At 39.0% G+C, this 27,969-nt stretch overlaps 1 protein-coding gene across 3 annotated transcripts; it reads left to right on the top strand.

The window, feature by feature from the left end:
- Positions 1-71: 71 nt before the first annotated feature.
- Positions 72-9,902, top strand: LOC130171375 (sentrin-specific protease 5-like). Of its 3 annotated transcripts, none has more exons than XM_056379354.1 (10): positions 72-186; positions 1,045-1,062; positions 1,319-3,055; positions 3,724-3,829; positions 5,143-5,290; positions 5,445-5,492; positions 5,631-5,708; positions 6,212-6,349; positions 7,510-7,593; positions 7,998-8,361. In XM_056379354.1, exons 3-10 carry the CDS (start codon positions 1,570-1,572, stop codon positions 8,319-8,321), a joined length of 2,412 nt encoding a protein of 803 aa, XP_056235329.1. In that variant the 5' UTR covers positions 72-186; positions 1,045-1,062; positions 1,319-1,569; the 3' UTR covers positions 8,322-8,361. The 3 variants fall into 3 exon arrangements, with proteins under 3 accessions (XP_056235329.1, XP_056235330.1, XP_056235331.1); XM_056379355.1 differs by having other exon boundaries at positions 111-186; positions 1,438-3,055; XM_056379356.1 differs by lacking the exons at positions 72-186; positions 1,045-1,062 and adding an exon at positions 8,371-9,902 and having other exon boundaries at positions 1,076-3,055; positions 7,998-8,048.
- The last annotated feature ends 18,067 nt before the right edge of the window (positions 9,903-27,969 follow it).

Consider the following 27,969-nt stretch of genomic DNA (forward strand, 5'->3'; position numbering starts at 1 on the left):
GGGCGACGTGGGAGGATGGAACAGAAAGGTTAGAGAAGGACATTTTGACGGTGACTTCGGGAGAGTGTCGGAAGCAGCCGAAGTTGAGCTCGACGCTGTGACGCAATCAATGAGCGACTACAGATTGGATTGTTGTTTCTTCAAATCGTGGTCAGACGAAACTCAGTTTGTTATTTCACAGACAAGGTACTGTATCATGATGTTTCTTTCAAATTTTCACCATGGTTTTAGCTTTTTCTCCAAGTCACTTTAGATGCTGAGTCGCAGCTCCTCCTTTGTCTTTAGACGCCTCCAGCTTCCTACTGAAAATGGAGGAAATGTGTGCAATCGCTGCTTTGTTTTTTCGCCTGTGTTTGGCAGCAGCTAGCTAACTCAGCTAGCTTCAGGGGACTGACTAAGTCATGCTAAACTTTTATTAGACTTAGTTTAATCACTAGAAAGAACATTATATTCTTAAATTAGGTGTGAACGTGCTCCAGTAGCCTGACGCCTAGTGTTAGATAAGCTAAGCTAACGCAACTTTCAGTTAACTTAATAACTTAATTGACTGTGGGAATTGTAGTTGTCATTGACAAATATTCTAATGACTACTTTATCTGAAGAAATGAATAAACATGTGCAAGTCGAAAACGAAATAACACAAAGTAACCACAACGTTACTTCAAAAAGAAGAGCAGCACAAAATCTCAGCTAAGTAGCCACTTGTTATTGAGAAGTCGTGATATCTTTGTGCAAAAAGAGAGTAAGTTGCAAGCCAGGACAAATGAACTACATCTGAACAGTGAACTATTTGGTCATTGACGGTAACGTCACTGTATATAATATAATATGTTTATTTGAGCTTAATGGTAAATTCTCCTCAAAACAAATGGCAAATTTATCAAATCTACCTTGATACAGAATTTGCATAATCCCACTAGTTTTAAAATTGTAGTCAAGACTTGAATTCCTGATGTCGTCAGGCTTTTATTGAGGCTTTCTCCATCTAGACAATCATCAGAATAATGTCTATCGTAACAGATGTTTTTATTTTCTCCACTACAGTTGAAATCTCACCTACAGGTAAGATACTGCAGTTATGCATTTTTGATCTAGTCATCTAAATATGATGTTATAATTTTGAATGACTGCCTTGCTCTGATGTGTTTTTCATTGACTCAGAAGTGTTGGTGAATGCAAAACCTGAGTCATGCCTTGCACATTTAAACTGCAAAGATTTAATTATTGATCAAATTGGGGGGACTTATTGATATTTCTTTCATTGGTTCTTTTTCCCCACCTTCTGTTTTTCCTCTCTTGTTTTTCCACTTATTCTCAGTCACTCTAATTAGTGGTGGTGGTGCTATTCCCTGCAAAGTCTAGATGCCACTGAGCAACACTTGCGACCTGACATGATATAGTCTTGAGAGGCTTGAGAACAACTTCTTTTCTACACAGGGAAGTGTCAGGATCAAAATCAAGGAAACAGAAAACCACAAAACCTAAAACTCCAGGGGACCAAAGGACAGGAGTACAGGAGTGTGGATACGGGGTGTTGGGGATGGGGTTGGGGAGCCAAAGGAGGACGTCATGGTTTACAGCAGCTCTGCGGCCTCCCCAATGAAAACAACACCATCAGCATCACCTCATTTAACTGCTCCTGCTACAGCACCTCCTCTACAAGTAGCACCTCCTCTGGTGCTTCCCCCTGGAGATACTACTAGTCAGGACCTAACCCAGACCTCTGCCAAACTCCTCAGCACAGACCTTACCTCCAACTCTGACTTGACACAGACCTCTACTCTGTCTCCTGCTGATGCAGAACCCCCTGTTGTAACCCCAGAAAATGCACTTACAACTAATCCAAGCCCAGCATCATCCTGGTCCTCTACACAGACACAACACACAACACCTTCTCAGGGCCCAGTCAACGGCCGGACATCAGGCAGGAAGAGGACTCCTAAGGCCTGTGACTGCTGTGGGCCCAACAGTACTGGACACAATGTCAAAACCTCAGGCAGAGGAAAGGGGAAGGGAAGAGGGAGAGGGAGAGGGGCTGTTAGGGATCTCGGCGACACCCCAAAAAGAAAAGTGGGGGGCCAGCTGATAAGTATCAAGAGCTTTGATTTGAGCAAGGAGACAGTAGAGGAAGCAGAGGATGAAGATGACAGATATGAGAAGGAGCAAACGACTCTAGTAGTGGCTGATATTCAATCTCAAACCCCAGTTCCCCTACCTGTCACATCCCTGCAGGATGGACCAATAAGAAACTGTGTCCCTCCAGAGAAAGAGGATGCACAAAAAAATGAGGACACATTGATAGAGGGGACAGGAGCTACTGGCGAAGGAGGAAAAGGAAGTGGCGATAGCAGGGATGAGATGAAATGGTCGGGATTGGCAGGCAGGGGAGTGTCAGTAGTTAGAGGTGGAGGGAGAGGATGGAGGGGAATGCTTGGAGCTACGTTTGCATCAAAAATTAAAGTAGAAGTTGGAATGAAGAGGGGAGGTGGGGGTTGTGTTGTCATCGGTTCTAAAATGGAGAACAAAAATGCAGGGATAGAACATGGAGAGCAAACTGACTCCAGCATAGTTAAATCTCCATTTGGAAATGGAGACACAGTAAACCTATCTGACTCTGAACCTGAGGAGGAGGCTAAGGAGGACAATATGATCATGAGTGAACTGGGAAATGGACTACTATTCATGTCACGGCAGTCAGGCCATGCTTCAAGGTCAAAAACTTCCCAGGACCTTGACTCTGAGATGCAGGTGGACCAGACTTCTGACAGTACAGACCAAGATTCTTTACCAGTCACTCTGTCCAATGGAAATGTCACCACACCAACAGATCATGACCACAGAGCTACACCTATGGAAGTGGAAACTTCTCATCCAAACCAGGGGCCTATTATAGTGTGCAGCATGCCGCACTGCTGGGCATTAAGAGACCACAGGCTGTACTGTCAGCCGGGAACCTGGGAGAATGAGGAGATGGACGGTCAGTCTGAATCAGCAGTGATGGATGGAAAGACGCAGAATGAAGAAAGCCTGGAGCAGCTTACAGATATGGTCCATGGTAAGCTGTGTTTTGGAGCACATAATGCCAACTCATACCTTTACATGAATATATTCATTGGTAAAGTATGGTAAATGATTGATGTTTTTACACAATGATAAACTGAACTTTCAGGACAGACGTCTAATTTAAGTTCAACGCTGATTCACCAAGATAGGGATTTTTTTTTTCTTTTTCAATTCCAGAAACATCATTAGTAAGTGAAGCTCACACAGAGGCTGCAAATTCGTAAAAAAACAAAAACGAAACTGAAATCTCTCATTCACAAAACTATTCAGACTCTTAATACACATACTTTTCCCCTTTGGCAGCATTTACATGTTTACTCTGCACACCTGGATGTGGGCAGTTTATCCTGTCCTCATAGAATAAAGCTTTATGTGTTGCAGTGAGTAAGCATCACCACTCATACCTGCTGATAAAATGTATCAACAAGACTAAAGCTTTACTGCAAAGGATCCACACCCACAAAAATGTATTGCATTTACACTGCTTGTATTTATCAGTACACATGCCTGAATGTGATGAAACTACAGTACAGAATCAGTATTTTGAATTTGGGTTTTAACAGCATCGATGGTAAAACCGCTCATCCTTTCAACAACACTGTTAATGTTGCTCACGCAGTAGGTCATATAATCATGTTACAATTATTTCCTCTGTTTTAGAGTTTCTGGAGAGCTTCTATATGAAGTATGGCAGTTTCATTCCTCTCAGTGAGACAGATGTGCTGGAATACTTGAAGAAGAATGGCAACTCTGACCTCAGCAAAAGGTTAGCACACACACACACACACACACACACACACACACTCAAACACAATCTGCCATTTGAGAATGAATGTGGAAGTTGCCAGTTTTTTGACACATTCAGGTGCCATCTCAAAAAGAACGGTAAACAGAGACTGAGAACAGGAAAACATTCATTATTCAGTCAAACACAATCAAAAATAAATAACTAATAAAAAATTGTCAAAAGTTGTAAAAACATCAGATTATAAAGTTTTAAAATCTCCAAGGAGTGTATTTTGAGGGCGGTTTGTAGATTGTTTGATTGAGAAGATGCACATAAAGATGAACCTAAAACCTTGCCATGATTTGTGGGTACAGAAGGAATATCTAAGGTTATATAGTAACTGAATCGTTTACTGTACTTACAAGATTTAAATGTTAAAAGAGATGTGAGGTAGTTTGAAGGTTTTAACAGTAGGGTTTTATGAGTTAACACCATGAGATGATTATTTTTTCCTGTCTGTAGGAATTTAGATGCTGAAGTAAAGATTCAACAGCATGATGACTGTGTCCTCCATAATGGAGTAGTTAAAGTTAGCAGCACAATCGTTTTACATTTTGAAAAGGATCAACAGCATTTTATTCTACACAGGAAACCGAGTTTGATTTTTAATTTATGGCTCACAGATTGTTCACACCTGGTCTATGAATTCATCATAATACATGCTCAGTGCTTGTATCTGTATGTTTGAGCACTAAGCCTTGTCCTTTCACATTTATCAAACAGTGATAGAGGTGAAACAGTGTGTGCAGCAGCAAGATCCCTACTCCTCAGTTGGCCAGAATAAATGTCACATAGTTGGTCAGTCAAAATAAACATATACTTTATGTACAGAATATTTCCCAATAGAGAATAAAAGCTACTGTCAAAACCATACACTTCAACATTACTGTATGTTGGGGTTTTTTGCTGCGGCAACCGACTTGACATTATCAAGTAATTCGGGTATGGGTTAAACCGCTGTTGTGTTACATCATTCATCAGTAGAAAGTAGAAACATGGATTATTACTTAATGACATGTTATATAATTTCAACTCATCCACCCAGTTGTCAGATTATTCTAATGTTGCCACAGTATTCAGAAGGATCTGTTTAAGAGCATAAGCACACAAATTAAAAGACTTGTGTCCTTACATTTTTTTGGAATGTTATTTTTAATCTCTGACCTTGTGGCTTTTCTTTCCGTATCCGTCACAATTCTTAAAATGTCCTTGAAAACAGAGTGTAACAGAGGCATCTGAGGTTCGTGTTTAAAATTGTTACTGAATTTCCCCTCCTGATGTGTTTGTTTCAGAGGATTGGACATCAAAGGGGAAATGACTCGGTACAGGTCGGGACTGGCCTCTGCTCCTATTGCAGGCTTCATGGTGACGTATAACAAACACAACCTGGGCCTGGAGGACCTTGGCACACTAGAAGAACAGAATTGGCTTAATGACCAGGTGAATAAGGAGGAAAAGCCAGCTGCTCGACACACCTCTTCTTACTCTGTCTGGCCTTAATTTATGCTCATACCGCACAAAAAAACATTTGTTGATTTTAGGGATACTGAACAACCTTTTTCAAATCTCTTTTTCTGTTTTTATGTCTGGCCAGATTATCAACATGTATGGAGAACTCATCATGGAAGCAACGCAACAGAAGGTGAGTCAGGGAGTGTTTGTTGGATTTCATATTCAAATTTTACGTGCAGCTCAAAAGGATATTTATAAAATACAAAATGAATGAATAAAATCCTGACTGTGTAATGTATCAATGTGTTCTATTATCTCTCTCTTTCAGGTTCATTTTTTCAACAGCTTTTTCCACAAGCAGCTGGTTGCCAAGGGTTATGATGGTGTGAAGAGATGGACTAAAAAAGTAAGAGGGAATATGAAAGAGTTTGGAGAATTGCTATGTTTCACTTGTTTTGACAGTTATGCTAAAAGCTGAACCTTGTTATCGCATTGCAGTTACATTTCCAGCTTTTAGTTCGACACCAGCAGTTTCCCAGTTGCTGCAGAAAACTCAGATCCAGATAACCATCAGCTGTTTTTTGTGGTCTGGTTGCCCCTGTTTGCAACCATAGTCTAAATTCAATGTGCTTACTACATGAAATAAATGTGTGACATGTAAAATATGTTCAGTAGTTCTTAAAACTACCATTTCCAGCAAGTGGAAGAAGTCAAAATGTAACCCAGTGTCAAACAGAAATGCAGTTGGACATGTTTGTATCATTCGTGACACATTCGCTACCTGACAATCTGACTTGTATGTTGTGAATCTCTGTTGAGAATGGGTTATTCCAGACAATGTGTAGTAGACATCAGCGTCATTTTGTATCTTGGATATCTAACTCATGTATGTTTGTGTCGTTATTTCAGGTCGACCTGTTCTCCAAGTGGCTGCTGCTAATTCCCATCCATTTAGAAATCCACTGGTCTCTTGTCACAGTCACCATGGCAACCAAAACCATCAGTTACTACGACAGCCAAGGCATCGTCTTCAGACACACCACAGATGTGAGTGCCTCTGTGCATGTCAATGTCTTTGGATTGTAGATCATAGTTTAACATTTTGAATGATTTGGAATGATTTATGTGGGTTACGCTTAAGGACTGATCAGACCAGATCATCAGTAATCCAGCTTTTCTGCTTGCTGCCCTGACAAATTATTGGACCATCAATTCCAGGCAAAAGACTACATATGATGATGATCAATCGCTGTCTCAGTGTGGTGTCAGTGACAGCACATAATCAGAATATGTGCTGGAGGTTTCTCTAGAGGTCCAGGTATTTCATCATAAAGCTGTAATGAACCTGAACAAAACAGAAGGATTATCTCGTATTTTGCTAGTAAATCAATATATTAATGTTTAGAGACCAAATTTCTTCTCGATTTGTTGTTTCAATAACATTGCTTAGATGAATTTCATTAAAAGAGTTGAATTCGTTCCTAATACTTTTAATATGCTCAAAATTCCACACAACTACTCTCAGATTATAACTGCAGGCGGGAAAGTCTTGACTTCCACCATCATAGTAATTGTCTTGCGTATGTAGCACTTTGGACAGCTGTACAAAATTACATTTTTATAATTAATTCATTTATAATTACATATTTAAAAACATTTTTATGGAAGGGAAGCATGAAACTGTCAAGACAGTCGATCTATTAAGCAGTTCATTGGATACCAACCCCTAACAAATAGAAACCATCAGGAAGTCTGTTAAAGAGATATGTAGAAAATGTTGCAGAGTGTCTTTCAAAATCCAGTGTGTTGCCTCAGCATACCAAATGCTTTGATATTTGAGTCAGTGTGGGTGGGTTGGGTTCAGTTCAGGACACGGTGGAGTGCTTGACATCAAGCTTTAAATTTTCGCTCATATTCTCACCGTCTCCTTAATGAGACTGATGAGTGTCTACCACAGTCCTCCACTCCCTCCACCTCTCGACCTCATCGAGACTTCTTTCTGTCTGTCTTTAAAACTGTTGCTTCCATTGTGTAGGACACAGTTTTCTGGAATCTGAATTGAGATTTAAGTATTGAACATGTAAATATATTTACTGTCTCACAATGGAAATGTGAAACTATTGAATTTTCTTGACAATACTAGTCCTTTGCACCATTTATATTGTAGCTTAACTCTGTCTATCTGTCTGTCTCCGGTCCCCTGTCAGAACATTATGAAGTACCTCCTGTCTGAAGCCAGAGAGAAGGAACAGGCAGCTTTCCAGAAGGGCTGGAAAATTACTATCATCAAGGTAAAGCTAAACCCGGTTGTAATTCTCATGTTGGATGTTAGTCTAATTCAAAAAGTGAAAGTAATACAATGTAAATTGTAGTAACTGAAAAAATGCCTGTTAAAGGTGCCAAAATAATTCAAACATATCTACAGGAGACTAAAAATAACGTTTTAATTCAAATAAGTGAAGAAACACATTCATGTAATCCTTAGTGCTGAAGTGCAGCATATATGATAGATCACGTTACTGCTACATACTCAACAACAATTTCTTAAATCATCTTACTACCGAATCAAACAAGAAAATACAGCAGCGTGCATGTGCAGTAAATCCACACATATACATACACATGTCTATCCAGAAACTAACTGTGACATCTTTAGTCTGGCTCCTTGCTTTACTGTGACTTGTTGACTCCTCAGGGTATTCCTCAGCAGAAAAACGACAGTGACTGTGGAGTTTTTGTCCTTGAGGTAAGACATTATTCTTTCCCACCTTTACAGCCGTCCTCCCATCCTTTCGTTCATCACCCCGATCTTTTATTTCTTTGCCTGGTCTCCTGTCACCGTTTGCCCCCTCTCTTTGTCTTGTTTCTTGGCAGAAAAAGAAACAAAGTAGATCTGTGTCTCCACTGGCTTTCTTGCCTCAGGTTTCTACATAAATTTGATCATTTCTATGTCTCCAAGGGGTCTAAAGACATTGGAGAAAAGCTTCTGCTATTGTCCACACTTAATATGGCAATTTAGCTGTGTTTGTGGATTATTTTACCTCACTGTGTGTCTTTCTATCTGGCAGTACTGCCGTCGTCTCTCAGTGAAGCAGCCTCTGCTGTTCAGTCAGGAGGACATGCCTCGCATCCGCAAGAGAATCTACAAGGAACTGTGTGACTGTCGACTCAACGATTGAACGACTGCAAAACAGCCGCCTTCACTCACTGACTTCTTGCCTGGTTACATGAGACAGTCTGTCAGACGGCCTGTTTCACAGACAGCCTGTTACACAAGCTAACACAACCTGGTCAACTGTTTTACAGGGAGCCCTAACTGCCAGTCCGTCTGTGTGACTGACAGCAGAGTGGATGTCACTTGGGACTTCTGGTGACTTTAGCTAAGCAGAGTTTTACTTGCAAACTTGCAAAGAACTACTGACGTGGCCCCCTACTGACCCCCCCCCCCCCCCCCCCAAAACATGCTGGACCAGCACACTTCAGGTTGCTTTTGCGTTCTACATATATCACCCCCAGAGGATTTCAACCAAATGGCCAAACAGCCGCCTTTAAGAACACAGAAGAGTTCTGAGTTTGACTGAGGATGCAGGCGTCAGACCAGCCTGGACCAATGGGATGGATTTTCCCTCCCACATGGAGTGGCCTTAGTCTCCCGGATGGCCATTTTAAACTGAATGACCTTTTTAAGTTTATTTTATGCTGGACATTATGCAGTTATATATTAACAGTTATATGCGTGTTTTCTAACATGTTAATGAACCTAGGATGTGCGATTCAGTGGACCAACTGTTCACTTAAAACTTGAAGGTTTGAGTTGGTTACGTTCTCTTGGACTACAGATATTTGCACGGTCAGAGGCCTATCCATTGTGGAGTTTAGAATATCAACTGAATGTACTGATCATGTTTCCTTCCTGGCTGCCTCGCATGGTGGTGACACAGCACCATGCAGGCTGCTGTCACAGTTTGGCTGTGGCTTGACACAGGGATATCCTGTTTCAAGGTAGTTTTTTTTTGTTCAATTTTGATCAGGTTTTTGACACCTGCTCTCCAATTCATGTCTTATTAAAATTTTCCACCACATTATTTCCTGCTATTTTTGTTTGTTTGTTTTCTTTCTTTGCTGTGATCACATCCTTACGGTAGGTTTTGCACATGCATTTTTCCAGCTGTCTCAGCTAAAAGCCATTGTTCAATGATACTTTAACATCAGTTTGAATTGAAAATAGTTTCTCATGCAGGTTAGTAAACTTTATGTTAAGCTGAACAGCTAGCTGCTGAAATGAAGACCACAGTTTTTGATTTTAGAAGAATCTTCTCCAGCTTTATATCGTCACTGCTTCATGTTGATGCATTAACACAGGTGCAGAAAGTCGTGGTTACAGAGTGGCCTGTTAACAGAGAAACAAGTGGACCTCAGCTATTTTGATTAAATCTTCTGTCCAACCTTAGTTTTGTTATGTTCACTTATATGTACTTACAGATTGTATTGTACTTTTACTGGCCTACTACTGTACATGCTTGCTTTGGTTAAAAACCACAGCAGTTTCTTGACTGTTTTTATTGTTGTTATTAAAAGGCCAATATTGCTGGGAGACTGAGCAATTTGTTGCAGCTTTTCTCCTTTTGTTTGAGTTAGTATTGATGAGGTACATCGAGGCAAAAATATCAGTGACGGGATGAATGGTTTCTTTTAAGCTGTATTAAATGAGAGGTTTATTTTTCCCAAAACAAAAAAAATGTATGCACAAATAACCACATATATCCAGCAGCGCCTGTTTCAGATATTTCTACTCCAGCAGATATCTTTGAGATCCACTGCTGATAAGAAAGAAATAATGTGCCAAAAGTAAAGATAGGAATTGACTCAGTTCAGATATCAATAAAATCCAGGGGAATATACAGTAAATTCTCATTTTATAAACCTCTTCTTGTGAGTGGATCATGGCAGTGACCACTGATAATGAGAGTGTGATTTCAAAGATAATCTTTTCAACAATCCTGTCTTCTCATTAAAGTCTAATCAGGACAATCTCATTCTCTCTCTGCATCTTTGAAAAGGTCCGTGTACTATAGTCTGGGCAGCATTACTATATGATTGCCAGAAGAGGGGGCCCTGTATCAACAATTAACATCTTGCCATATTCTTTTTTTTTTTTCTTTGGCGTCCATCCACAGCACAAGGTCAGAAAGAATGTCAGTGGCCCTGCAGCTGGACGAGGGTTGAGTGTTTTGCTCAAGGGCACTTCAGCAGGGACACCTACTGACGTGTGCTTGACCCATACCTACAGAGTAAAGGATGGTCCTCTAATCATTATGCAAGTCTGATTACTCAAGTGCTACATACTTTAATGTCATAATTAGCATTACACAGGCCTGTAAATTAGTTGACCTTCAGGAGTAGGTTTTTGCTAATTATGTGCATTATATAAAGGCATGTTCCAGTTGGTGGTAACTGCTGCGGCCTCATCATCTCAACTTGTCAGGAGCGTTTTCTTCACATTTGCGATGCCTGTGATTTGCACTGATTTTTTGAGTATTGCGCTGTTGTTACGGGAGTCACTGAAGGAGTCATAGGAAGTTTGCACAGTCAACCTTTTCCATTATTGGTACATTAATGATGCTTTTTTGTCAGCAGTGAAATGCAACCCTGGAGTTAGTCTGAAGCCGACCATCTGCTGTAGTGCAGCTTCATAAACCTTGCTGTAGGACAAGAAAAGCAGAAATATATGGAACAATGAGTTCAAAGTGAAAACTAGAGGGATAGGCCATCTGATTTTTGCTGTGGTTTTTCAGTTGTGATCTTAAAGCTTTGTTTTTTGTTTGTTTTTTTCTTCTGCCCTCACACGGGTGTAGATGCACAGCGACGCAGCAAGCTAAACTCACTACCAATTAAAGTGAAGCCAGGAACTGGCCTTTGAAGTTTTTACTTGAAGCAACTGTAAAACTAAGAAAACAGTATTGGACAACAAATATGGCAGCGATAACAAAACAGAAAATATGAGATACCGTACGGCTAAAGTTACTGTAGAATATCTTCATTGCCAATTTAAAAGAGTAAATTGACAATAAAGAATTCTTGTGCCATATTTTGTTTGTATCTTCATATCTAGGTCTTCTACTATTTTTACTATTATATTAATGTTTATGGTGTGGTGTTACCAATTCTTAACTTTTATGGTGGAATATTTTCTTTCATGTCATTTAATCTTTGAGCTGACGTGAATCAACACGGTAAATATCAATATGACAATGTTGAGCATTCATTTTGTTTTTATTGTCTCTGTTGTGTGATGATCAGATCCTCAAGCGCTTAAAAGAATTTCAACTGGATTATATGAACTGCCAATATTCTATTTTCTCACTTGGAGAACAAAAGTGACATAGCGTTGGTCCGGCTGTGCTCCAGTAGCACTACACCCATGATCGTATAGTGATGTGAAAAAAAGTTTGGACACACAGTAGCCTACTTAGGTGAGGGTGTCTTTGTCCTCTTCTCCCACCAAATCTGATTCAGTTTTGCGCAGACAGGGCTGCTAAGCACTGCTTTATCTCTAATGTGGGGAAACTATAATAGGATGAGCTGAAAGCTTGAGAGACTAGAGAAAACTGCTATCCCTGTGTGAGAGAGTTGGGTAAATGATGGCTGGGATAAGTCTGATCTCATCTCCCAGTTGAGTCTGTCCTCGTCTTTTCCCTCGGTCCACTTGCCTCTTTTGGTCTTTTTTTTTTTTTTTTTAAAGTCTCTCTCATCTTTCTGATGCCTATCTGTCTGGAGCCCCCAACTTCAACTTAAGCTTTATTGTCCCGAAAATAAATTTGGTTTGCTGCCATAGGCTTAAAATACTCACAAAAGCACATAAAACAAAATGTATTAAAACATATCCCACAGATAGGACAATGAAAGCAAAATACAACTCAGATAAATAACAGATCAAGGTCAAAATAAATAAAAACTCTGACATCAACAGAAAATTCAGAGCTGCTGCTGCCCCATTTAAGATTTAAAAGCATAGTATTAAGAACCAGTCCCAGTGAAGTGCTATAAACTAATGTAATATGAACTGGCAAAGAGAGCCAGCTCATATTAAATGAATCAGTAGGAAGAGTCTCTGGCACACCTCGCATTTGTTTTGGGCAGTGGCTCAGACAGGTAGAAACTGAACTGAAAAATATTTAGCTTACCATTTACTATGTGGGTACACAGATAATCTCGAGTGTGGAAAATTACACCTTTAAGAAAAAACAAAACATACCATGAATCTATGATGTAAATAATTTGGCACACTAAAAAGTCAGTCAGTTTTTTTTAAACATTCATGTTTTAGAAAAGCACCAGAAACTTCTACGTGATCTTCTTGTACGAAGAAAAAATACTTTTGTCAGATCATTGCTGTGAAAAACGGTGAAAGTGCCCATGTATTATTAAGCTGTTCAATTTTAGTATGACTTAAGCTCCATGGTGACCTGTAAAATCACTGCTTGTGCATTTGGTTCATGGACATTTATTATGATTAAAGCCATGATGGTAAAAATTGAAAATGTCTGACTTTAGCACCCCCAGTGACAGAATGGGAGAAGACACTGGCAGACAGGCTACTTAATATACCGACAATGACTGAATAATAAAGTGTATGTAAATTCTAATGACTGCAGCCTGCTTTGATTTGAATACAAAGTAAGGAGAAGCTCCTAAGACACTTCTGTTCTGCTTCACTAATAACACAGAGGGAAAGTGTAGACATGTCCTCCAGGGCTGCATCAACTGTTCAGACTGCTCTGCCTTTAGGTGAAGGCTGTGAACCGAATGAAGTTTGAAAGGGGGTGGGGAGGTGTCGTCATTAAGACCCACTTGCAGAAAAGCCCTCCATAGATTTAAATACAGCAGGAAATGCTCCAGTAAACAAATAAGCCTGAAAAACACTAGCCTTACAAGGTTCAAGGGCTTTGGTATTAATATAAAAAGTAAGAAGGTGACTACAGTGCTCCTTTGAAATAGCTTTACTCCCTCTTGGTTTCATCACCAGGGTTGTAAGAGCTACCTCTTTAATTATTTAGTCCTTATTTTCTGAAACAGGGACAAAGGACAAAAATGTGGTACTCTTTTGCATTTACTACTGTTTGTAGCAGGACTAAATGAAAATAGTCTTTAAAGGAGCTATTTGTAAGTTTTGCTAATGCTAACTAGCTATCATTAGCATTAACAGCTGTTTACTTAGCCTACCAGTCTAGAAGAAACATTGCAAGTTCAGTGTCAACTCCATTCCTTTACTCACAAAGAGCTGTCTCCAGTGGTAGAAAGCAACACCAATGTTAGGCTAACTCTTGTCTGTATCATGTCTTTTCTTAGCACACTAACCAGCTAGCGTCAGCCCGTCTCGTCACTTTCTGATAGCGACTCACTGTAGCCTCCAATCTGCCCTGAAGAAACCATGTTTGGCGGCAGAGGACATTTACAAATAGCACCTTTATAGAGACACTTAGGTTCATGTAAGGCTCGTGTAGTAAGCATCCAGCCACTACTTTATGTCTGATCCTGAACTTTTCCGCTCAGCACTTTACATTTATGTCAGCTGCAGGAGCTGACCTGGATGGATCACACAAGTTATTAATCTTAGAGGGGAAAACGAGTATAATAGAAGTATTAACTCTCGGATAAAAACTATTCAAGTCATCTGGCAGCTGCTTCGAAGTAAAACCATCCAGTGAGATTATCACCCCTATGATGAGCGCCTGTTGTGCTTTTCGTTACATTTGAACTTATTAGACTAATAGTTTGCCTCACCACATCTTTTTTGGTTTCTGTGACACCAACCTAATTCTCTGTACCAAAAACAGCCTTGTTTATCTGAGAACCCATGGCGATTTATTCTAATAAAGGAATACCTGCTTAGAGGGTGTTACACAGTCACTGATGTAGTTATACAATACATTTGTCAGTTCTTTAGATGAGTCTTAAAACACTGTGAGCAGTTGAGACAGCTCAGCTGGACAACTTGATGTCCCTACATTTCCTTTCTCTCTAAAACAGCCCTGTTATAAAAGAAAAAGACCAGATCTGTCTTGGGAGCTGCACTACTACTACTACCCTCAGTTATTTTAGTAATTTGGAGAATTACTAACTGCTAATGATGATGATTTCTTAATTTCATATACTGTAGGTTTCAGTCAAACTTTGCTACAGAAAGAGAAAGGGAGGAGGAGGATTGGCTGAAAGAGTGGAATGGAGTGAAGTGTGAAGAGAGGGATTTATTTTTGGAAGGATTGAGAGAGAGGTCAGAAAGGGGGGATAAAGCTCAGGATAGAGGAGAAAAGAAGAGTTTGGATCTTAAAAGGACACAGAGATGGATGTGGAAAGCACTGAAGGAGCCAGATTAAGGGAAGAGAGACGCTGATGGGGGGTTTGGAAGATCTAAAGGGGTCAGTGCTGCAGGAAGTATGCAGTAATCACAGATATTAGTCAGAGAAGCTAAATGTGGCTGAGAGACTTTGCAAGTAGTTATGTAAAGCATGGGTGAAAACTGAGGCTATAATACAGAGATAGTCTGATATAAGTAGCTGAATATAGAAATATTTCATTTTCTACTGTAATGTGTCCCAATCCCTTTTCAAACCGCACTTCGCTTAACTTACAGTTAGTAATACAGTGCAAAATAAAAAAGGTAGGCAAACTCTCACATGTCACTGATCATATAAGGCAAACAAATACAAATGCACCCAAAAACTTTGCTTTAAAACCTTTATGAGCCTAATATTCCCTAAATTCCAGTACAGAAATATATCAGATCTTGCTTTTGAAGCTTCCATTACCATTATCAGAAGTGGTTCAACTGTACAGCCTGGAAAAGTCCAATTTTCAACACATACATTACAGATAAAATAAATCTAACCTAATGTAAACCACAATAGATCTCTCAGTAACAATCACATATCACAGAACAGGGTATAGAACAGGCATAAAGAAACATATCTATATAAGGAAAAGATAAGACTACAGGAATGGTTCAATGTTGATGTGTCTAGCTGGCAGTTTTCCCATCTGACGTTTTTTATTGTAATCAAACTAATGTGAATCATTGCTCTAAAGGTCTTTTAGATGCAAAAGACCTCATGCATCTCAAGGTCAACACACTCTTTCAGTCAGTCAGTCACTCACTCACTCATTCACTCAGGGTTAGACATCTGTAAACATCACAGTGACCCAGCAGTATTTACTTGTCTCTCCCCCACTGAATGTGTTGGCTGATTCACATCTATCACACTGTGTACTGTTTTTTTTCCTACTAAAGTTAAATTTACTAATCATTTGTCTTTCTTTATCAGCAACATAAGCATAAGCATCATAACAATGAGCAGCTCCACATGGTGTTCTGAGCTAACTGTTCTGCAACAGATGGGCATCCTAATCTTCCTCATCATCCCCTCCTCCACCAATCCCGTCTATCGTAGTATTATGGTGTTTGTGTTTGCCAGAGACTGATGCAGACATGCAATGTTTGAGAACAACATAAACACTGCAATGAGCTAATTTTGCAGCAGTTCGATTCAAACAGGTTTGCATTTCTTTGTGCAATTACACTTGAATGTGCATGTGCTATATATAGAATCACATTTGATTTCACAATAATGCATTAATGTCACAGATGAAGATGCTGTGGCTTCACTCAAACAGAAGAGGAGCTGTTTTCAGTATGACTTTTACAGTGGTACTGACTTCTTGCAGATACTATACTGATGCTTCAGTGTGTTTCTCTGTTCTTCTTGCCCTTCAGTTTGGTAAATCTGTAATGTAATTGTCAGTGAGTAAAATACCTAAATTGTACTTTGATCCCATTCAAAAGTCAGTCACCAACTGCTAAATGGTTTTCAAAGCCTTACTGTCTTTTAAACACTGTATAAAAAATCACTGGTATGTCCTTGTAAAATCTCATTGTAAAACTTTTACGGATAAAGTCCTACAGTGCTGCAGACACTCTACCACAATTACAAGTGTAGGAACCCATGCTTGTGTTTGTACATGTATGCTTTAGCATACACTTTTGAAAAGCATAACAAAAAATTTTATCTACAAGATACACTTTCAACCTACACCTACAATATACAACCTACAACAACAAACAACCTACAAAAACTTCATTTTTTGGCTGCTTGAGGGCAGTGGCAGGGTGAACTTATAACCAAACATCCAACCGCTATGAAGGAACATCATTAGCATCAGCATCATTTATCATGAATCATGTTTCTGCCCACCTGATGAAAGTAAGTCCAATATTCACTCTATTTTTAGCTCTGTTTTTGGTCTCAAGCAACTCATTCTTTTGTTTGTTCACCAGTCGCTAACTTTGTATGTTTTCCATTGCCACTTTAAGTATATGCATGTGTCTTAGTTTATATGTCAACATACTGTAGGCTATATGTCACGTTTTAATTTTCTTTAAAAAAATGCCAACAAAATGATTAGAATAGCACTCAGCAGAGCACATACCTCTGCCAAGGCCAAACAATCCATAATTTATTCTCAATTTGTTATTTATTTATTTTTTGTAGGGGTGTAACAATTCTGAAACTCATACTGAATCCGCAATACAAACACCAACAATCTTGTGTCACAATAGTTTGGTGCAAATTGGTTCAGTACTTTTACCATAATCCTGCTGACAAACAAACAAACCAACAAACCAATCAACCAACAAACAAATAAACAAACACAGTGAAGACATAATCTCTTTGGCAGAGGAGAAAAATGATCACATCTTATGCAAAAACATTAAAAAACAACACACACTTATTTTACCGTAACAGCTTTTCTTCCTGTCCCTAGAGAGCTTGATATAACCTTCTACTTCCTTCCTCATCGCCATGACGATGCCCTTTAGGAAAATCAAAACAAAGTTAAATGTCTCTGTCATTGTAGCCATTTAGGGTTCACTCTACAAGTAGCTCTTTGTCTTTACTAAAAAAGACAGAAATGATAGACTGAAAAAATTAGTCACTGTTTCAGCAGCTGTGGCACATCCATTAAACTACACTGTTTATTATTGAATGGATTTTTCTTCTGTTTCATCTTTGTAGCCTCTCATTCATGACCTTGGCAAATGCTTAGATGAACTAAGATGCTAACATAATCATGAAATTATATATGAGTGTGTGTGTGTTCATTTGAGTTAACACATAGATAAACACACTGCACAGTACTTGTGAGGAACCTCATTGACATAATGCATTTTCTAACTTTAATCTGGAAGGAATAGTTCAACATTGTAAAATTGTTGCGTATTTACTTTCTTACTGAAAGTTAGACGAGAGGATATCATCATATTTGTACAGTAGCTAAAGCTAGAGCAAGCCTGTGTTAGCATAATGACTGTAAAGACTGAAAGTAGGGGGAAACCAGGGTTTGAATTACAGGGGGTTGGGTTTGGGGTCTGACCCCCCAGATTAAGATTTAGACTACCCAAAAGAAATAAAAAAATGTTGAAACTCTTCTTATCTGTAATTGTAAATATTACAATATATGTCCAATGTTCATGCGTGGAAGAATCTTGTGATACGATTTCAGAAACCCCTAAAGTGGACCATACCATTCCTCAGCCTTGACGTTACCTGAACGTCTACAGTCTCGTCTCCTGTTTGCCTCAACCGTCAATGGCTGCGTCCCGAAGTCTACAGCCCCCCGCGCATCGAGCAAATTGGGACACTGTAGGTACATGCAATTAGCAGTAGCTAACTATCCAGCTGGTTTAATACACTGTGCTTTCTTACCTTCTGAGTTTTCTTAATTAGACTGTGTCAAGAGTCTGTGGATGAATGCTAATGTTAGCTAGTTTCTAACTTTTGTTTACAGTCTATTGCCTTGAGTTACGGTTTAGCTAACTAATGTAAGCCCTTGCATTTTCAATGTTGGCTCAGCATTTCATTACCAATATAAAATATCACATATGATCTAAGTTTAGCAAACATGTTGCTCAGTCATGAGTAGTGAGACAATTCAGGGACCGTAGTTGTTGTAGAGATACATTTTGATATTTTGATATAGAGTTTATCATTCTTTTGGTGGCAGTGGCGGTTTAGTTATTAGTCTTTTACAAAGGTTCCCCCTTTGTTGTCACTCAGGAATTCAGGACTTTTGCCTGGTTGGGTAATTGTGTTGAAGGCTAAGTAATTGTATTAGCAGTGCTGCAAAGTAATAAGTACATTAATTAAGTACTGTTCTCAAGTAACATTTTTTAGGTACTTGTACTTCCATTTTATGCTACTTTATACTTCCACTCCACTACATTTCAAAGGGAAATATTGTACTTTCTATGCCACTACATTTATTTGACAGCTTTAGTTAAACAAGCAAGATACTTTAAGGACAGTAACACTTCAGTTCACTGAATCTCACACCTGCACTGGTTTCCTTTCGTTTTTCACTGCATTCAGGGGGAACAGATCCTGAAACACCACTTGGTAGACCTGAAGACTGAACAGAAGGGGCTTCACCCTTAGGTTTAAACTTAGACTGGTCCTCTTAAGGATAGATAATATCGCACATATTTCCAACCTCCTCATGTTGACAAAAGATCTAATTATTTTTCTCCTTCCACTACCAAAGTTCTCCATCCCTGAGCTGACAATGCTGCTGTGTTGAGTGAGTGTTTGAGTCTGCAGTGAGTGTTCTCCAAACACTCATTGCAAATAAATTTTAGGAGCAGATTTCTTTTTGCCTGATATGCAAACCTCATCTGACTTTCAGGGGAGACTATGAAGCTTTTTGCTCCCAGATTTATTTGCGTTGAAAATGCATTGTTACAATCTGAAAACTCAGTGCTTTATCTCAACCTGAGAAAACTGTCTTTGAGTTTTCACAGAGTAACGCTGGTGTGATGTTTCTGTCTGAAAGGAAAAGGAAAAGTCTCAGAAACTGCAATAAAATGATCAGGCAGCGCTTCGGGGAAACAGCTGCTGTGTCGGTGTTGCAAAGCCGACTGTGGTTGACTATGAGATTTTCTGCGAAGCAGGTAGGGGGGTTTGGGGGGGTTGTCCTTCAGATTCAGGCTGTTGTTCTTTTCTCCTTTTACTATCTCTAAATCTCATTTAGCAAATAAAACTATCAGTTAATTTATACTATTAATAAGTATTGCTTGTGTAGCCACTGCCTGATATACTACAGCTTGTGCCTGGGTGCCATAAAACTCCACTGTTGTCCAAAACATGCCATATTAATCCATTTGGGTGACATGTTCCGTCATTACAATAAACATCACCAGTGCAGTTTATTCCACACGGCTTGTCAAAATAGCAAAGTAGTGTAAACAGGCAACCTCAGCATGCTCTGTTAAGCTACACTCTCCTCTCTCAGAGGTGTTTGGAATAAATTACACCAGCCATGTTCATTGTAGTGAATACACATAATCCTTGAACAGTTTTAATGGTTTTTAGATGGATAAATTCATTGTTGGTTTTGGTCTTTTCAGGGGACTTATTTGTAAAAAAAAAAAGCAATAAAATAACAGCAGTGTTACCAAAACTTAGTAGACTAATTTCTTGACCAGTTTTCCAAACCATAACTTTGAAATCATTAAAATCAACTGTAATTAACTCAAACTATGCTACCATTTTCCACTGGATCACATGCTTTCTTTTATCTTCATGAAGCCTTTCCCTGCAGATAAAAACAAAAACAGCAGCGATCTCCATGAGCACACATTAGGTTTTCCCTGTGTCTCTGTGTCCCAGTGGTGTCTGCCATTAAAGTTATATCCCGCAGAGAATACTCTGTGGGACAGACATTTATGGCGATAAACATATATGGACATAAATACAGAGACACTGTGCTTTAAATATTTCATTAGTTTATTTCCCTGGGTTTGTTGACTAATGGATCCTACACACAGTCTGAAACTTTGGTCTTGTACAGGGCTCAAGTGAGTATAGTGTGTGTGTATGTGTGTAATTGATTTCAGTAAAAGCATGTCTGCCTGTGAGCATACTATAGGCTAATGCATGAGTATGAGTTCTGCAAGTGTTTAAATGCAGTTGTTTATATAGAAACTTAGTAGAGGTGTGTTTGTAAGTGTACGTTATAGGTTCATCGTGGTTTGGTGTGTTTATTTCCTACTGGTCTTGGGAGGAATTGAATAGAAGAAAAGAATTGTTTGTGTTTGTGTCATTGTGTGCACCTGGAGCTGTCAACCAGTTTCCCACTGATTGAAATAATAATCTACCTCCAGGATGCTGGGTCTCTATGATTGCAGGTCTGTAGAAAGAGAATGACAGGGAAAACGCCGCAGATCAAACCTGTATTGTTTGTCTGAGTACGTGCATTTGTATGAATGCATGTTTGTTTGTGCTTCCAAATGAGGCTCTGTGATTGTAAGCATACATACATTTGTGCATTTTTACATGTGTGTACATATGTACAGTATGGATGGGTGGTTGTGTGTTTGCACTTGGCAGGCCGACAGAACTAGTGTAAATTCAAAGGTTCTATTCCTATAGCCGCCAGTAGACAAAGAACTATGGAGGGAAAGCACTTTAAGCAAAGGCTGACCTTGAAACATATGTTTATGGTAGCTGATGCACACTTTTTGAAACCTATTAACCCTCTGTTAGACTATTCAGAGCGCCGAATGCATGTTGAATCAGTGAATGCATGTGTTGTATTTCTTTTCATGTGCTTGCAAACACATTGTTTTTTTTCAGTATGTATATGTCTCTTCTTGTCTTGGTTGCATGTGTGTGTGTCTATAGTGTGTGGGTGAAAGCTATGTGTTTGGTATTTGCAGTTTGATTCTCTGTGTGTATAGAGACAACAATATCTGAATATCAAGCGTTAATGAAAATTAATGAACTGTGTACAAAATTGTGCCCCCGCATTTTCTTGTATAACCTGTACGGATGCTGATGGTTTTGACTCCTGTTGCGTGCGTGTGTGTGTGTGTGTGTGTGTGTGTGTGTGTGTGTGTGTGTGTGTGTGTGTGTGTGTGTGTGTGTGTGTGTGTGTGTGTGTGTGTGTGTGTGTGTGTGTGTGTGTGTGTGTGTGTGTGTGTGTGTGTGTGTGTACAGATGAACTGTTATGCTAGTGAGTCATGTCTGGAGATCATGCTGTGAGGACTGACAGGTTAAACTTGCAAAGAGGAGAGTGAGATACCACAGTGTGTGGGCAAAACCTCTTAGCACGCCTCGCTCACTGTGCTGTGCAAGATGAACCAGGTGAGTAGCAGAAGCTTCCTAAATAACTGATCTGCTTGTGTGTGTGTGTCATAAAAAACTAATTAACTAGCCCAGTACTGAATGTTCAAAATAATTAAAATCTACAACTGGTGTTTATTTTATGTAAAATAAAATTACTTGTAACCCAGCTTACATTCCTCAGTTGCTGTTTATTGTTTAACAGTTTCTACAGCAAACAAGGGACCAAGCAAATGAGGCACAGGAGACACAGATAAAAGTGAAAAATTAAAGGTTTTATTTACTCAGATCTTCAGAAAAAGACTGAATTTTTGTGGGGAAAAATAACACACCTCTAGTTAGTTTTAGACACTGAGGTCAAACTCAAAACTTGAGCTACAGCTGCGAACAGGAGGGAACAAGAGGGAAATGTGTACCTGTCTGGACATACAGTGAAAGAAAATGGGGAGAGGGGCACAAACTCTATTATTCTTAGTGAATTATATTTTAGATTAGATTTAATCTGCAATTGTAATTTGCTCAGTGTTCTTGCAGAAGACAAAATTCATTTTGAATAACATTAATTATGAATAAAGTAAAGCTCACCTAAAGGTCAGCTCAAAGCAAAACTCAAGTGTTACAGTGAATGGCTTTGTTGTATTATTTATTTGAGAGGAGGAATACTGAATAAGACAAGATAAATGCAAGACACTTGCCAGATAAGGTCATGATTGTTACCTCTGATTACTGAAGAGAAAGAGAAGGTTCCATTTCTTGATATTCTTGACCTTTACCGCAGTTAAACTGTGGCCCATTTTGACACCAGACAGAGGGACTCATGATGTGGTCCTGGACAAACACAGCTCTTACCTACTCTGGCACCTCGCAAGTGTGCTGTGATGCATTGGCTTGGCTCAGTGGCTTTCAAGGTCAGACTAATCTTAACTGCTGTGCACATAAGCAATGGGATGAAGTTGTTTTGGTGCATTTTTTGTGAGCGCACACCAACATTTTTTGTCTTTCTGTCTGAGGCATAAAATAATAGTAGAAAGGGGGTAAATGTGTTGCTTAGAAACATTCAATTTTTATCACCTGAGTTGACAGATAGCGATTTTATTTTTTACTAGAGAGAAAATGAAACCAGCACATAGTGGAAATGTAAATCTGTAGTGTTTGGTAAGAATAAGATAGAGCAGTATGACATTCATGGGAAAAGGGACATTCAGAAGCACAATCACAGTTATAGTATGAAACAGTGGTAGTATATTTATTTATGTGTGTAATTGCCTGATACAGATGGGAAGACAGTGAAGGACACTGCTTTTTCTGTGTATTTGAATAATTTATTACATGCTGATATTTGTGTGTTTGTCTGCTTACCTGTTTGTATGTGTGTGTCATTTTGTGTGTGTGTGTGTGTGTGTGTGTGTGTGTGTGTGTGTGTGTGTGTGTGTGTGTGTGTGTGTGTGTGTGTGTGTGTGTGTGTGTTGTACATGCTCGTGTGCATGTGTCGCAGCCCCCCTCTCAAACTACCAGATGGCAATGTTTCCTAATCAGGGTTGTGTTACTTAAGTAGTAAATCCCGCTGTCAAAAAAAACAAATACACTTGCATTGATACATACACACACACACACACACACACACGCACACATATATATGTCTTTCCACACCTTCCACACAAGTGCATGCACATAAAAACACCAAGAGACACACACATCTCGTTAATATCCTAACCTCACTGTGACAGGCGCACATGTCACACACTTCATTAATTAAGCAGAAAACAAATGGACATCTTGGGATTTGTGGGTTGGAGGAACCGGGTCGAGCGGGAATCAACAAAAAGCACGAGTGTCTGCGTCCAATTAGAAGTACAAAATGCACCGTGTCATAGCTTTAACAAACGCACAGTAGCATCATCTCTCATTAATATGGGGAAGTCCACTTCTCATCCGTCTTGGTGCACAGTGATAGCATTTCACACAGTTAGGAGAGGAATTATATCAGTGAAATTAGATCAGTGTGGAAGCTTCATGAAGAAAATACCTTGTTGTATTATCGCAGTGGTAGTATTTTAAGCATAGGCTATACATAGCCTTGAGATTTGATTATGCACATTATGATTTAGAGTTATTTTATTACAACTCAAAACAGGGACGCCTAAATGTGAGACTGACTCAATCCACTGAGATGCAGGCGAAAGGATTGAATTGATTTGCATTCCCTTCTGTTTTGTTCCCTTTTCAATTCAAACATAATCCTTTTCTTCCCTCTTTGGCTGCAAATAAAATGCTGCTCAGCTCCAGAATACAAATAGATCCAGATAGAGTCATTTCATCTCAAGCTGTTGTCATATGAAGGTGGTATTTACATCCCAGCAGATAAATGTTTATCTCCTGTAAACATATCTATTCAGACTATGACTTTATTCATAGCAGTATGACAGATGAGTATCTTCAAAGTGGAGGTGGTGCTGCATATCTCATCACAGTTTGTGTTTGTATGCGTTAACAATCCTTGCCTCCACAAAGCGGAGGTTAATCACATGTCCACACTCTGATAGTGGAGCCCCTCCCTGCTCTTCTTTTCTATTACCGTGCACTAGATGGGACAGACTCAGACCAGCTATACAGTGTCTGCCTGAGCCAGCAGGAAGCAAGTGGTTTTAATAGCTTTGTGTGTGCAGCTGTGTGTGAAGACGCAGAAAATGAATGTGTGTATATGTGGTGTATTTTCTCACAAGAGCGCCCAAAGGCTCAGATAGAAAAGAAGAAAGATTCCTCAGAGTTTCTGCTTACCAGAAATATAGACCATACATACATCAGGCTCACTGATTCAAACACATATTTCACTTGGGTTCATTTCTGTTTCAGAAATCCCTGTGTATAAGTTATTCTGTATACTCCAGATAGTATGAGCCACTGCTGTCTGCATGATTTAATTTCATTCGAAAATCCACAGATTCTGGAAACCAATATACATTTTGTTTTAGGGGCTTGGTGTCATGCTTGTGCGTTTTCACATCATATGTGATAGATAGAGAGGCAGAGGCTCCAAATGTTTAAGACCGAGTTGATTGTATTAGGGTTAAAAACACATGGAAAGGTAGACTTTTTGGAAGATGTGAATCATTTGTGCTTGCTTGGTTTCCAGGGACTCCCTTATTATTAAACACCAAGTTGGATGCCTGGGAGCATTCAGAAACATTAGGGTTTCCCAGTTGTAATTACAACTTGAATGTTGATGTGGACTTTATTTACGTATCATAATTATTACAGCCCGACAGATATTGGATTTTTGGGACTGATACCAATATTAGGGAGTTAAAAAATTCGATATATCGGCCGATACATATACAGACCCTTTCCAAAAAATTAGAATATCATGGAAAAGTTGTTTAATTTCCAAAATTCCATTCAAAAAGTTAAACTTTCATAGATTATAGATTCAGGGCCCACAATTTAAACGATTTCAAGTATTTATTTGTTTATTTTTACATAATTTGGGCTTCCAGCTCATAAAACCCACGAAAACAGGAATTCTGAGTGGGAGGGTCATAAGTAGTGAGTTACACCTCTCCTGCTAACAAATTTGCAGACAACATGGAAGCTGCACTAGCCATTGCAGATTGAAATGGAACAAAAAAGAATGAGTTAAACATATTAAAGACTGAAAACTTTTTCTGGCTGTGGTGCAGGAAGACAATGTCCCCATTCTCAATCCCGTGATCTTGCTAGCTAGCACTGCAGGCTTACTGTTTAGCATAAATACTTCCTAAGAGATATACTAAATGTTAAAGAGTGAAAATATACTGCAGTGTGAATAAGAATTTCAGTCCTGAAATACATACAGAATAAATTTTAATGAATTTTATCAAAATTAATAAATCTTTTCTCCTTAGTTTTAGACAATAAAAGTCAGTAGAAAGTTTCATTCATTAATATTCTGAGTTTCTGAATTGTTCAACCGTGACTATATGAAATCTTGTGACCTCAGGCCTTTTATAGCTCATTCAGGCTAATAAATGGTGATCAATGAGAGGCTGAGGTAGTGTAGTTGTAGATAAGTGGAGGAGGATAAGCCCTCCTGTAAATATTACTGCTGACAGATCAGACCTTGGCTTGCTGAACAGTACATTAAGGACGTGATGGCTGACTCCCTCTACCTTCACATTGCAATATGTTTATGAGCCCCTGAATGAAGCAGCAGCAATAATGACAGGCAACATCGCACCAGATGCACTATTATAGGAACACAAAATGGTCCTGTAATTGGCAGCACAATAGAGGAAGGATTTAAAAATGGCTCTCTCTTCTAACATCTTACCATCTCATTGCTCACAATGCTAAGCATTAAAGACTTTATGTGCATAACGCGGCCTCAGTGCTAAGCAGTCCCACGTGTGTGATTCTTTTTTGTCCCACATAAAAACATGTCTGATACTTGACACATGAAGGGTCAACGATGTGGTTACCGGAAATTAGTAAATAACATTTGTAGTCAGTAGGCTTCTGCTTTGTTTCCAAATCCTCATTTCAACAGAAACCTGTTCTTGTAGTCGCTTGAGGAGATTAGACATGCTTTGTGGTAGCAGAGAGACAGGGGATTCACAAAGAAAAGGAAAACCCAAATCACTTTGTGAGGGAGGAAAAAGGACTGGCATAATGAGCACTAATATATTAGTAAAAAATATAATTTCACAGTCACTGTCTCTAAATTCAACCCAAGACTGACAAATGAAGCCAAAATGTAGAAATGAAACAATAATGTTTTTGTATCTGAGTGTACACAACTCTTGTACTTGGATTGAACTAAAAAATCTAGAAAGCTGGCTATGGCTCACTTATATTTTTGCCAACTGAAGAACAATAGATGTACAAAAAAGATTCAAAGTTTCATTCAGAGGAAAAACTTAGACATGTATGCTTTAATCCCGTCTTCATTGTTTTATTGAGATTTTTGTAATTTGGCCATATGCAGATTGAGTATGATGAGTTTTAAGTGCTTTGCACGGGGAAGCTGCAGGAAAAGCTTCCCTGCAACCTCTTAGGTTAATGTAGGTCAGTAGATGTGAGCTCCCGTGGATTATATGAGACAAATGTCACAAACTATATGTATTTGGTAGTAAATAATCATCTTTTTTAAGCTGTGGAAAAATTATAGTCTCTGTTTCACAAATTCTGTCCCTCGGAAACCAGTGCAGAGTGAGTGCAGGGTCTCACAGGGCTTAATGAACAGGGACAGGCCGGAGACAGCATATGTGGAATAATCACATACAACATGACCTGGTGACACACACACACATATATAAACACACACACACACACACACAGACACACACACAGACACACACACACACACAGACACACACACACACACACACACATACTTCAGTCACAAATTTATTAGACTTCAGAACATGAGAACAGGCATTCACAAAGCATAACATATGAACTCACAAGAGAGTAATATTGCCCTTTTTTCCACATTATTCCTCCTCATGTTGACTGGTACTGTACAGAACTAAAGCACCAATTATTTATTGCAACATGGGAATCTCTTCAGAAGTCATCTGTAGTTTTAAAAGGAGGCAGATGTAAAATGTAGGTTGTGGGAATTCACTGAGGTCATGTTGCTGAAATAATAGCTCTGTGGTTCTAATCACACTGTGACTCAACAGGATGAAAGAGAGAAAATTATCTTCACTGTGTGTGCTCACAATCATGGGATGTAGCCCACACTTGCTGGTGTGTGTAAAGAGGCGTGTGAAGACTAACGCCTAATATTATTCCTGTTTCCTATCACAGTGTTGACAAGTTGGACTGATAAATTATAGAAAATAAAGTTCATCAAATGCACAAAGAGACACGTTTTTGGAAAAAAAAAAAACTAATTTACTGTGTTGACCAAAGTTAGATAAAAGAATCAGTTTCATCTTTTTTTGTGTTGAGTACAGAGGGGTGGGTGTATTTATCCTTGCTTAGTACAAAGGATGAAACCAGGGAGCAACAGCTTATCCATCTGAAGTGTAAATTAAGAGTCAGGTGGGTTTTGCTTACAATAGCTACTGCAAAGTCGGCAACAAGGGCAGGACTTTTGAGAAGATGTATGCGGTCACTTTGTGAAGGAAAAAAAATCTAATATGTACACTAACTGCCTCAGGTGGTGGAATATTGGAAATGTAGTTGGGGGGACTGTATTGCTGTCTTCTCTGATTTTTCTATTAGAAGGTGAAAAATCATACATTTTACTCATAACTGCTTTAAAGAGTAACTTTCAGAGAAAGTGTCAGCAAAAAGAATGTAATGTAATACCCAGATGGCAGCGGTGGAAAGTAACTAAGTACAATTACTCCAGTGCTCAGTACAAATTTTAGGTACTTTACATGAGTATTTCCATTTTCTGAAACTCTCTTTGTTAACTCCGTTGCATTACAGAGGGACATATTGTTCTTTTTACCACTCTACATTTATCTGACAGCTGGAGTTACTTTGCAGATTCAGATTTTACAT

Source organism: Seriola aureovittata, chromosome 6 (genome assembly GCF_021018895.1).
Source record: "Seriola aureovittata isolate HTS-2021-v1 ecotype China chromosome 6, ASM2101889v1, whole genome shotgun sequence".
Classification (NCBI taxonomy): Eukaryota; Metazoa; Chordata; class Actinopteri; order Carangiformes; family Carangidae; genus Seriola; species Seriola aureovittata.

Excerpts from the sequence above, each read along its gene's own strand:
- LOC130171375 (XM_056379354.1), top strand. The coding sequence starts at position 1,570 with ATGGTTTACAGCAGCTCTGCGGCCTCCCCAATGAAAACAACACCATCA. Across the intron at positions 5,709-6,211 it reads TGAAGAGATGGACTAAAAAA|GTCGACCTGTTCTCCAAGTG; the intron begins GTAAGAGGGAAT and ends TCGTTATTTCAG. Across the intron at positions 6,350-7,509 it reads TCTTCAGACACACCACAGAT|AACATTATGAAGTACCTCCT; the intron begins GTGAGTGCCTCT and ends GTCCCCTGTCAG.